Source organism: Dasypus novemcinctus, chromosome 7 (genome assembly GCF_030445035.2).
Source record: "Dasypus novemcinctus isolate mDasNov1 chromosome 7, mDasNov1.1.hap2, whole genome shotgun sequence".
NCBI lineage: Eukaryota > Metazoa > Chordata > Mammalia > Cingulata > Dasypodidae > Dasypus > Dasypus novemcinctus.
In genome coordinates, this window is record NC_080679.1 from 24,276,247 (window position 1) to 24,287,501 (window position 11,255).

Genomic DNA, 11,255 nt, shown 5'->3' on the forward strand with positions numbered 1-11,255 from the left:
CCAGAGGCTGTGCAGTTTGGCACATTTATAAAAGATGTAAAAGAGGGCAGGGCAGGGGGAGACAGAAGCATGAGGTGTCCCGGGTGGCATGACAGACACCAGGTGTGCACCGTGCACTTAAACCCCCTCCCTCCAACTTCCCCCAACCCGGCCCAGAGCAGCACCCCCCACCGCCCTCCCATGCCACCGCCCTCTGGGGCTGGTGGCTTTGTAGAGGCCAGGGGACCTGGGTGAAGGGTGCTGCAGTTTGCCCCGTGGACAAGAACGAGAACCCTTAGATGGAGAGTCCGCCTGAGGGGAAAGAGATGAGGGGAAGGCAGAGCCCCTCCACTTAGACATGCAGGAGAGGGGGGCCATGGCCCCCCAACAGTGGGAGAGGAGGCGGGCCAACCTTGGAGAAGTCAGAAGTCTAAGGCAGGGGTCCCAGGCCTCCTCCAAGGCCGCGCCCCTCACACACACGGCAGCACACTCACAACCCTGAGCTCTGCCCAATGAGGCTCACACCCCGTGTCCCTCAGGAGCCCCTTGGGAGCTTAAGAGGGGGCTTTCCCCTCAGGCCAGGCTTAGCCTGAGACAGGTCCTCCTCCTGATGGTCATCCAGCCCTCTCCAGGGTGGGAGAGGGACAGCAAGGGCCACAAGGCCAGGGTGGCCAGGCAGTGGCCCGGGAGGCCTCTCTAAGCTGGCCGAGCTGGTGACCGCAGAGTTCCGGCGGGTGGGGCGCAGCTCTGCTGCTATACCCGCACTGGGGGGCCCGAGCAGGCTGTGAGTGACCCTCGGGACCCGTCCTCATAGTCCGCATCTGTGGGCGAGGTCATGAAGGAGCTCAGCGAGCTCCCCGTCTGCCGGTCCCGGAAGCTCTGGATGTAGCTCTGTGGAGGAACCAACACAGGCTGTGAGTTCCACGGCACAGGCCTGAAAGCCTCTCCAGGCAGACCTCCTCTGCCTGCACCCCCCAAGCCGAGACTAACCCGAGACCACCCTAGACCCAGGGCCTCACCACCCCAGAGTCCACAGCCCTGTGACCCTCCCCATACCATCGCCCACTTACAGTTCACACTCAGGACATGCTGTCCCCAGCCCCAGAGCTGGACCCACCCGGCTCCTTGTGTAGGAGTGAAAATGGGTGGGCAAGCACAGGCCCTGTGGACGGGCCAGCCCCGGGGACGGCCCTGTCTTGCTTGGACACACACATCATCCCATCTTTCCCATTCCAGCTGGAGGGGCTCGGGGTGCTCACCGGGGACAGGATGTCTCCGTCGAAGCGTTTGATGGGCACCGGCCTGCGCCGATAAGCGGGGTCTGGGGGGCCAGGCCTTGGAGGAGCCCGGGAGGCCCGAGAAGGAGCCCGCGGGGGTCTCTTCTTCCGCCGCTTCTCTTTGCGCTCTTCCTGCTGCCGAATCCGCATCAGCTGCACGCGGCGTTGCTGCCGGCTGATGACCACTGCGAGCAGAGGAGCAGAGGGTCTCGTCTCCCTCCCTCACCCCACACGGGCTCGGCCTTCTAGGTTCCCCTTGTCTGTGCCTCCTCCCACCCCTGCTTCCTCTCCTGGTCTCCCACCTCCCAGATGAGACGCCCATGGTTCCTGGACTGCTCCGATCCCTGTTCCCATCACCTAGGGGAGCAGCTGCGATCACCCCTCAGCTGGGCAACTGAAGCCGCTTCCTGCTCCCCGCCTTGCTTCCTCCAATCCTTTCTATATTCAGCAGCCAGAATGAGCATCCCAAACACCATCCTCCCTTGCTTTAAACGCGCCAATGGCATTTCACTGCCCTTCTAATAAAATCCAGAGTCCTCAGCGTGGCCCAGAGAGAACAGACCCTCACCCAACTCCAACCCCTCATGTCCCACACTGCAGCCCCACTCCTTCAACAGGCCAAGCTCTTTCCTTCCTCAGGGCCCTCGCCCATGCTGTTCCCTCCTCTCCGGCTGTGCACGGCCAGCTCCCCATCACTTCCTCCAAGTGACTTTTGTCAACCACCCTATCGAGAATAGCTTCCCTAAGGTCACTCTTCTCTTACTAGCCTGTGTATTTTTTCCATAGCACTGCACACAACTAGAACTGTCCTCTATTTGTCAGTTGTCTGTCCTGCCTACGCCCCACTGCCGTGCCTATAAACCCATAAGGACTGGGGGCTTGTCTGTTTTGTCTCTGCTGCACCCTCAGTGCCGGGCATGGAGTTGGCACAGAGCCAGTACTCCGCACTTCGTTGTGAAATAAATGATGGCTTTCTGGTCTTATCCTCCCATACCATGAGCCCCGCTGCAGCCCCTGTTGCTGTGAGGCCCCTGTGCCCCACTCCCCAGCTGCATAGCCCCACCCACATCCCTGCCAACCCTCACCCCATGCCCCGCCTGGCCTGTGCTCTCACCTTCTGTGTGGGAGTCCCCCTCGGCTGTTACCCGCCACTGCACTAGAACGCCCATCAGGCTGAGCAGGGGCCAGAGTGCCAGCAGGGCCCAGCTCCGCCAGCAGAGGGGAGGCACAGGGGCAGCCCGCAGCCGCTCCACTGCATAACGTCCCAGCAGCAGCAGCTCAGCGAAGTAATCGGCGGCGGTGGCGATGAGCGCGGCGCCGGTCACGGCCGTGGCCAGGGTGGTGAGCGGGCGGGGCCAGCGCAGAGTGAGCAGGGCACAGAGCAGGCCGCCCCCCAGCAGCAGCCCCAGGGGGCCCCACACAGAGCCTGGCTGGTAGTAGGGTGCGGAGCCCAGGAGGGCGGCGGCGGCGAGCAGCAGGCCGAGCAGCAGCCCCACCAGGAAGAGGCCCACGCTGCGCACCAGCATGGCCACCAGCCCGCAGAGCAGCCCGATGCCCAGCGCGATGCCCGCGCTGGCCCCGGCACTCAGCTGTGTCTCCAGCACCCGCTCCCGGTAGCACAGCAGGAAGATGACCACCGAGCCAAACAGCAACCCAGTGAGGAAGAGCACTGCCTTGAAGCAGCGGTAACCTGGAGGGGAACAGGGGCAGTGAGGGCCAAAGTGAGGTCAGCTGGAGGAGGGAGGTCAGAGGGGTCAGGGAAACCAGGGACAAGAACACTCTGGTCAGAGAACTGGGAGTTACTGGGTCACAAGGGCATCAGTGATGGGGCCACTGAGGTCAGGGGAGGTCAGAGAGATAGGGTCACTGGGAAAAGAGAGTCATTGAGATAAGAGGGTCAGGGTCTTCTAGGTTCAGAAGTGGCCGAGATAGATCACTGGAGTCCAGAGTGAATCAGTGATAGGGCCATTGGGGTCTTTGGGATCCCAGAGCCCAGAGAAGTCAGTCACCGGGGTCACCAGGGGACCAACCACAGAGTACGCAGTGAAGGAGTGTTCAGAGAGATGAGAGATCCGGCTGGAAGATCCCCAAAGAGATCCCCAGGGGATCACAGGGCTCTTTGAAGAGTCAGAGAGGGTCATAGATATGGTATCACTGGACAGTTACAAAGAGAACTGGGACGTTTGCAGGCCAGGGGGATTGACAGAGGTGGAGTCATTGAGAGTCTTAATGGGTTTCTCAGGGAACACTGGGGTTAGGGAAATGGGATCACTGGAGATCACAGTGGGATTGGGGCAAGTAGACAATGGGTCATAGGAATCAGAGAGTAATGAGTAACCAGGGATCAGAAATAGGAGTAATAGAGAGCGCCATAAGGGTGGAAGGGAATGAGATCATTGGAGGGAGGGGCTAGAGGTCACTGGGCTTACAAAAGGTTAAAGGGAGTCAAAGAGGATTATAGGGGAAATGGTGTTATGGAGTTTCAGAAAAATGGAAGTTATCGGGCTAATGGGATACCTGAAATTGTGAGGTAGGTGTAGCTCCTGAGCAGTCAGGAGGGTGAAACTCAGAGGCGGGGATGAAGGGGTCAGGTGGAACCAAAGAAAAAAGTCATAAAGAAGAGATTTGGCTCCAGGAGTGAAGGGAAGCATCAAAGTCCAGGAGGGTCTGAGGTCAGAGAGGATTAGGGTGTAGATGAAGGTTCAGAGTTCAAGGGTCTGGGAGTGGGGGGCCTCTAAGGTGGAAGGGGGGGTGTCAGGGGAGCCCCGGAGAGGGAAAATGAGGCTGCACTGAGCACCACACAGACGTGCTAGCCATGGACAATGGAGGCAATGAGGTGATACAGATTCCTTGGACACCCAGAATGAGTCCCCAGCACTTGGAGTGGCACATCTTGCTCACGCTGCAGTTGTTCAGCTGCAGTCTTTGGGGTTGGAAGGGAAGGGACCGTCCCTGCCTACCCAGCCATTCTGGATGGTGGTGTGGAGGCTGCGGAGCACAAGTCTTGCCCACCTCTTGCCTAACCTGAAAACCAAAGCTCTCAACCTCCTGGCTCCCAGCCCATCAAGCTCAGTCCCTCTGAAGTCCTGTAACTTTTGCTGTTAGAGTCACTAGGGACTTTTACTCCAGGCTGCTGCTAGTCCACATGGCACTTTTGTGCAAATTAGAAAAACATGTGCCTTCCTCTAAGCCAAAGCAGCTCTGTCCCAAGGCCCAGAGTTTGGCAAGTGAAGCACAGGCTGGACTTCATGCCCACTTGCCTATTCAACTGAACTCCTTTTTGCTATGCACATACAACTGTTTATAACAGCACCAATTACTGAAGCCTGCCTTGTAGGTGATCTCCATGTGTGTGTAACTATCATCCAGCCCCTGTCCAATGTATATATTGGGAAGGGGAGTGGGAGAATAAATATATATTACAGGTGTGACTGTTCCAGGCGTCCCCTCTCCACCAGACAATAAGACCTGTGGTAAGCAGCCATGTTTATTCACCCCACTAAATGTTTCGGTGCCTACCTCTCACAGTGACCCAGACACTACCATCTTCACCACAATAGCTACTATTTCTTGAGTAGCTATTAATTCTCTCACACACACAAAAAAAATCCTACAAGACAAATACCATTGTTCCCATTGTTCAGATGAGAAAATAGGTTCAGACAGGTTAAAAGTTGCCCAAGATGTCACAATCAGTATGGTGCAGAGCCAGGTTCAGACTCGAGTGCCTAATGCAAAAACCTGTGTTCTAGATAATTTAGTGTCTTGATCTACAAACAAGTGTGGGATGAAAAAGAAACATAGTTATACATTGGGGGAAAGGGGTTCTGGAGAAGATTTGGGGTGTCCCAGAAAAAGAACTCAGGGAAGCAGTGGAGTGCACAGGTGAGGGATGAACTGGGGATCTCACCAAAGAAGCAGTAGACGACTCCAAATAGACAGCACATGATGCAGATGAGGGCTGGCAGCGCCTGGTACCTGCGCTCCAGGGGCTGCTCGCAGGGTGCACCCCAGAAGGCATCATCTGGTTCGGGGGGCAGCAGCTGGAACCGCAGCGTCGCCACAGTGCCCGGCATAGTGCTGGGAAAGGAGGGGAGTCACTCTCCCAGGTCAGCCTGACAGAGAGGACGTTGGCATCAAGGAGGAGGCCTGGGTCCCCGCTGGGATGGGGGCGGGAGTGGGAGTGGAAGAACTAGGGAAGGACACAGTAGACAAAGGAGGGGTGTCCCTATCATGCAGCTCTGGAAGCCTCCCTGGAGACAAAGGGGAGCAGGAGTGCCTGGGTAAAGGTGGCTGGATGAAGAAGTTAAAGAGGGGCCTGCGTGTGGGGGCGATGAGGGCAGCGTGCTGCCGGCGAGGAGGAGGCAGCCTGGAGACTAGTATGTGGGCGGCCGGGCCTGGGATTGTTCCAGATCTACCTGGGCTGGAGGCGACCTGAGCTTCTGAGCTGGAGAGGCGGTGGAGGGTCCGAAAGGTCCGGGGACGCTGGGCGCCAGAGGCCCCCACTGACTGAGGTCCGGGGAAAGTCCGCGGTGCAAGGAAGGGGGCTGCAGGGCCGAAGGGCCCTGTCTCTGCGCGGCGGCGTCGCTGCTCCGCCTTCGACGCCGGCGGGCACTCCAGTCCCGAGGCGTCCGGACACTCGGACTGGGTCTGGGGAAGAGAAAGGCGCAGGAGCAGGGGCTCAGGCCGCCCCGGAGCCGCGGCCCCATGCCCTGAGCCCGCCCGCGGCCTTTGGTGCTGATGGACAGCTCCGGCCTCGGCTCCTGACGTCAGTCGGGGCGCACCAGCCAGGCAGGGCGGGCTGCGGCGACGTCAGCCGGGACGCACCAACCACCCGTGGGGAGACGGCGGGCCCCGCCCCGCGACGTCTCCCACCCTCGCCCTGAGGAGGGGCACTTCCGGGGGTCTTTCCCCTTTCACCTCTCCTCCTCCTGCCTTCCCGGTAGCCGGAGCGGGAGACTCCACCCCGGGGGCGGGGCCCGCGCAGTGACACGTCGGACAGCGGCAGGCTCGCGCGCCCGGGCCAGGGTCTCCTCGCGGGGCCCCGAGCGCAGCTGCGGGCAGGTCGGCGCGCCGCCCGGGGGATCCGGCTCGGGTCCCGGGTTCTGCTCGCGGGGAGGGAGCGGGCCCGCCCGCTGGGCCCGGGCCCTCCGGATCCGCCCCCTCCCCGGGCCCGCCCCCTCGGAGCCTCCCTCGGCGGTTCGGGGCCGCGCCTGAGCCGGGGCCCGCGGTCCCGGCGCCATGCGGGCATCGCTGCTGCTGTCCGTGCTGCGGCCCGTGGTGCCGGTGGTCGTGGGCATCTCCCTGGGCTTCACCCTCAGCCTGCTCAGCGTCACCTGGGTGGAGGAGCCGTGCGGCCCAGGGCCGCCCCAGCCCGGAGACTCGGAGCTGCCGCCGCGCGGCAACACCAACGCGGCGCGCCGGCCCAACTCAGTGCAGCCCGGCGCCGAGCGGGAGCGGCCCGGGGCCGGCGCCGGGGAGAACTGGGAGCCGCGTGTGCTGCCCTACCGCCCCGCGCAGCCCGGCCAGGCAGCCAAAAAGGCCGTCAGGTAGGGGTCAGCCCCCGCGGCACCGGCCGGGGCGCCTACAGGGGAGGCTGCCGCGGGCAGAGTCAGGCTCCGGAAGGAAGGGGCTGGCCGGCCAGGAAGTCTTTGGGCCGCAATAACTTCCGATGGTCCGGCTTCCCTGAGAGCCGTGAGGCCGGTCTGAGGCCCAGCCTGGGCCTGGGCTGAACGTGCTCGCCTCTGTCCTAAACAGACCCGACCCGATGGTCTCCCGAGGGTGCCTTTGATTCCTTGGCTGGGCTGTTGGCGTGAGAAATGTGATTGGTGCATAGGGTGGGACTACAGAGGAGGGAAAGAGAAGGGAGAGAACTAGGATTTACCTGAATCCCTTCTTCTTGGGTGGGTACAAGGGGCACCTCGAAGTGAGGTGGGAACAGCATCCATCCCATTAATGCGTCTGCTGATGTGTTTAAATAATCTCTCCCAAGTACCGCTGGGTTCAAATTACAGTCCTGCAATTTCCTTCTCCATTAGTGCAGGTAAGTTACCGGGACCCCGGAGCCCCATACTGCCCCTCCAAACACAGTCAGTACTTTCCTATGCCCTGTATTCCTTTACATCATCTAGGTGATGTTTTTGTGGTTTGGCTTAGTGGCATTTTCATCTAGAGAGAAGTATATGCCTGGTTTATGAAGTGCCTACTATGTGCCAAGCACTTGCCTAAGTGCTTTAAATAAATACCATCACCGCCTTTTTACGGACGAGGCTCCTGAGGCTCAAATGGGTTAAATAAAACTTGTTCAAGAACACATAACTACTCAGTAGGAAAACTAGGATCCTGACATTATAATGTCCTGTCTGCTATTGCCACCTCCCAAATGCAAAGCCCTATGTAGCTAAGGCTGGTATTTCACTTAAATCCTCATGGCCAGAGGGAGAAAAGTGTTATTCTTACTCTCTCCCTAGGCGAGGAAACAGGCTCAGAGAGGAAATGTGTGCCGCCTCCCATCTGCCCTGTCACCTTTTTTTTTTTTTTTCTTCTTTGTGGGTACCTGGGACTGAACTCCGCACCTGGTACGTCGGAGCAGGCGCTCAACTGCCGAGCTACATCCGCTCCACACACACCCCCATCTTTTGGATAACCTTGTGCTGTCTCTTCCCCCAGGACCCGCTACATCAGCACGGAGCTGGGCATCAGGCAGAGGCTGCTCGTGGCGGTGCTGACCTCACAGCACACGCTGCCCACGCTGGGCGTGGCTGTAAACCGCACCCTGGGGCACCGGCTGGAGCGTGTGGTGTTCCTGACCGGGGCGCGGGGCCGCCGGGTACCGCCGGGCATGGCAGTGGTGACTCTGGGCGAGGAGCGGCCCGTTGGGCATCTGCACCTCGTGCTGCGCCACCTGCTGGAGCAGCACGGCGACGACTTCGACTGGTTCTTCCTAGTGCCCGACGCCACCTACACCGAGGCGCACGGCCTGGCACGCCTCGCGGGCCGCCTCAGCCTGGCCGCAGGGGCCCGCCTCTACCTGGGCCGGCCCCAGGACTTCATCGGCGGGGAGCCCGCCCCCGGCCGCTACTGCCACGGCGGCTTTGGGATGCTGCTGTCGCGCACACTGCTGCAGCAGCTGCGCCCCCACCTGGAAAGTTGCCGCAACAACATTGTCAGCGCGCGCCCGGATGAGTGGCTGGGACGCTGCATCCTCCACGCCACTGGGGTGGGCTGCACTGGAGACCACGAGGTGCGAAAATAAGCCACCCCGCTGGCACCTTCTACCTGAGCTTGTGCACTTCTTCCTAAGGGGCCAGGGAGATACAGGCCTGGGTTTCCATGCCCATTCTGTCATTTTCTGTTCCTGTGACTTGGATAAATTACGACATCTCCTGAGCTTCAGTATCTTCATCCATACCAGTGAAAACCATTACTTCTCGGGGTTGTTAAAAGGATAAGAGGAAATAAGATGGCCCGGCACGTAGTAGATGTTCAGTGTTAGTTACTACGATTTTATTTACTCTGTGAGAGAGGATAAGAGTAGGCAAGCCCATGTCACGCATGAGCTAGCAGAGGCTTGGCCAAAGTCACACAAACTCACAACTGGCCGGGTGGACCAGTTGTGACCAGCCACCGAACTCTGACTCCAAGTCCACAACAGGTAATAGGCTGGGAAGATGAGACACTCACCATGAGATGAGGAGGAAGAATGTCCTTCATCCTTCCCATTGTGGACCCCTTCCCTTCCTCTCCCCAGGGAGTGCACTATAGCTTTCTGGAGCTGAGGCCCGGAGGGGAGCCCATAGAAGAGGGGGACCCTCGTCTCCGCAGTGCCCTGACAGCTCACCCCGTGCATGACCCCGTACACATGTACCAGCTGCACAAGGCGTTTGCCCGAGCTGAGCTGGAACTCACGTACCAGGAGATCCAGGAGTTGCAGGTATGGTCTGGGCCGGGGCGGCGGGGAGGGGTGTGGCTGGGCCTGGGAGGTCTCAGAGACCCCAAGGAGAGAAAAGGCTAGCACCAGAATCACTGACAAACCTGCCCCTATTGGTTCCACCTTCCTCTGAGGAGCCGCTCCAAAAACCCCTCCTTAAACACTTAGCCTGCCTCCATCTGGGGGAAGGGTCAGTGGGGGTCCTTGGATTGGCCGGGCGTGCGGGCCCCTGTGGTCTCTGCCTTGCTCAAGGCCGGTCTCTCCGACCCAGTGGGAGATCCAGAACACCAGCAGCCTGGCAGCCGACGGGGACCAGGCAGCTGCGTGGCCTGTGGGCATTCCAGCCCCATCCCGCCCGGCTTCCCGCTTTGAGGTGCTGCGCTGGGACTACTTCACGGAGCAGCACGTGTTCTCCTGCGCCGATGGTTCACCCCGCTGTCCGCTGCGGGGAGCTGACCGGGCTGACGTGGCCGACATTCTGGGGACAGCGCTGGAGGAGCTCAACCGCCGCTACCATCCAGCCCTGCGGCTCCAGAAGCAGCGACTGGTTAACGGCTACCGCCGCTTCGATCCTGCCCGGGGCATGGAGTACACGCTGGACTTGCAGCTGGAGGCGCTGACCCCCGAGGGCGGCCGCCAGCCCCTCACCCGCCGGGTGCAGCTGCTACGGCCGCTGAGTCGCGTGGAAATCCTGCCCGTGCCCTACGTCACCGAGGCCTCACGCCTCACGGTGCTGCTGCCACTGGCCGCGGCCGAGTGTGACCTGGCCCCTGGCTTCCTGGAGGCCTTCGCGGCTGCAGCCCTGGAGCCTGGTGACACCGCAGCCGCCCTGACCCTGCTGCTACTGTATGAGCCTCGCCAGGCCCAGCGCGCAGCCCACGCTGACATTTTCGCACCCGTCAAAGCCCACGTGGCAGAGCTGGAGCGGCGTTTCCCTGGCGCCCGGGTGCCCTGGCTCAGTGTGCAGACGGCTGCACCCTCAACCCTGCGCCTCATGGACCTGCTCTCCAAGAAGCACCCCCTGGACACGCTGTTCCTGCTGGCCGGGCCGGACACAGTGCTCACGCCTGACTTCCTGAACCGCTGCCGCATGCATGCCATCTCCGGCTGGCAGGCCTTCTTTCCCATGCACTTCCAGGCCTTCCACCCGGCGGTGGCCCCCCCACAGGGCCCCGGGCCACCGGAGCTGGGCCGCGACACGGGCCGCTTCGACCGCCAGGCGGCCAGCGAGGCCTGCTTCTACAATTCCGACTACGTGGCGGCCCGCGGGCGACTGGCAGCGGCCTTGGAGCAGGAGGAGGAGCTGCTGGAGAGCCTGGACGTGTATGAGCTGTTCCTGCGCTTCTCGGAGCTGCACGTGCTGCGGGCCGTGGAGCCCTCGCTGCTGCAGAGATACCGGGCCCCGATGTGCAGCGCGCAGCTCAGCGAGGACCTGTACCACCGCTGCCGCCAGAGCGCACTGGAGGGCCTCGGCTTGCGCACCCAGCTCGCCATGCTGCTCTTCGAGCAGGAGCAGGGCAATAGCACCTGACCCTGCCCGCAGCCCTGAGCCCTGGCGTGGACGGCGACCTCCCTGCTGCTCCCTGCTCCTCCCCCAGCAACCCGGAGCCACGCGCCGGCCTCGCTGGACAGGGCTGGCCGCAGCCTCAGGCCCCAGGGTGGCCCTCTGGTGCCCCTCTCTCTGGCTTTGCGGGCCCCCTGGGGCCAGCCCCAACCTGTCTCCCTGACCCCTTGACGCTGCTGATTCCGGCTATGGCCTCGCGTATTTATGCAGTACAGTCTGCCTGACGCCAGCCAGCCTCCTGGGGTGGGGCCAGGCCCCGGGGGTTGGCCCCAGATGAGTTGTGGGAGAGAGGCTTAGAGAGGAGGGATGGGGCATCTCCCAAATCCTTCTGGACCCGGGGTGAGGCTCCCTCCTTTAATAAACTGGCTAAGTGTGAACTAGTGACTCTGAGTGGTGGGCTTGGGGGGGTGGGGGTGAGGATGGAAACCCCCCTGTCTCTTTTAGTGGGGACCAAGTCCAGCAGCTGCCCAGCCCTGCCCCGGCCCCCAGCACGTGCCTGGCCACA

At 61.4% G+C, this 11,255-nt stretch overlaps 2 protein-coding genes across 3 annotated transcripts; one reads left to right on the plus strand and one right to left on the minus strand.

Moving 5' to 3' along the window:
* Positions 1-5: 5 nt before the first annotated feature.
* Positions 6-6,070, minus strand: TMEM198 (transmembrane protein 198). 2 transcript variants are annotated; one of them, XM_058300056.2, is made up of 5 exons: positions 5,675-6,070; positions 5,167-5,336; positions 2,371-2,946; positions 1,239-1,441; positions 6-870 (listed from the first exon to the last, which is right to left on the minus strand). In XM_058300056.2, the coding sequence occupies exons 2-5, from the start codon at positions 5,330-5,332 to the stop codon at positions 733-735; spliced, it is 1,083 nt and encodes a 360-aa protein (XP_058156039.1). In that variant the 5' UTR covers positions 5,333-5,336; positions 5,675-6,070; the 3' UTR covers positions 6-732. The 2 variants fall into 2 exon arrangements, with proteins under 2 accessions (XP_058156039.1, XP_058156038.1); XM_058300055.2 differs by having other exon boundaries at positions 5,167-5,371; positions 5,675-6,069.
* Positions 6,071-6,222: 152 nt separating this feature from the next.
* Positions 6,223-11,127, plus strand: CHPF (chondroitin polymerizing factor). Its single transcript, XM_004479464.5, has 4 exons — positions 6,223-6,805; positions 7,926-8,499; positions 9,007-9,189; positions 9,458-11,127. The coding sequence occupies exons 1-4, from the start codon at positions 6,498-6,500 to the stop codon at positions 10,715-10,717; spliced, it is 2,325 nt and encodes a 774-aa protein (XP_004479521.2). The 5' UTR covers positions 6,223-6,497; the 3' UTR covers positions 10,718-11,127.
* The last annotated feature ends 128 nt before the right edge of the window (positions 11,128-11,255 follow it).

Excerpts from the sequence above, each read along its gene's own strand:
- TMEM198 (XM_058300056.2), bottom strand. The coding sequence starts at position 5,332 with ATGCCGGGCACTGTGGCGACGCTGCGGTTCCAGCTGCTGCCCCCCGAA. Across the intron at positions 2,947-5,166 it reads AGTCGTCTACTGCTTCTTTG|GTTACCGCTGCTTCAAGGCA; the intron begins GTGAGATCCCCA and ends GTTCCCCTCCAG. Across the intron at positions 871-1,238 it reads ACGGAGACATCCTGTCCCCG|AGCTACATCCAGAGCTTCCG; the intron begins GTGAGCACCCCG and ends GTTCCTCCACAG.
- CHPF (XM_004479464.5), top strand. The coding sequence starts at position 6,498 with ATGCGGGCATCGCTGCTGCTGTCCGTGCTGCGGCCCGTGGTGCCGGTG. Across the intron at positions 6,806-7,925 it reads GCAGCCAAAAAGGCCGTCAG|GACCCGCTACATCAGCACGG; the intron begins GTAGGGGTCAGC and ends CTCTTCCCCCAG. Across the intron at positions 8,500-9,006 it reads GCTGCACTGGAGACCACGAG|GGAGTGCACTATAGCTTTCT; the intron begins GTGCGAAAATAA and ends TCCTCTCCCCAG.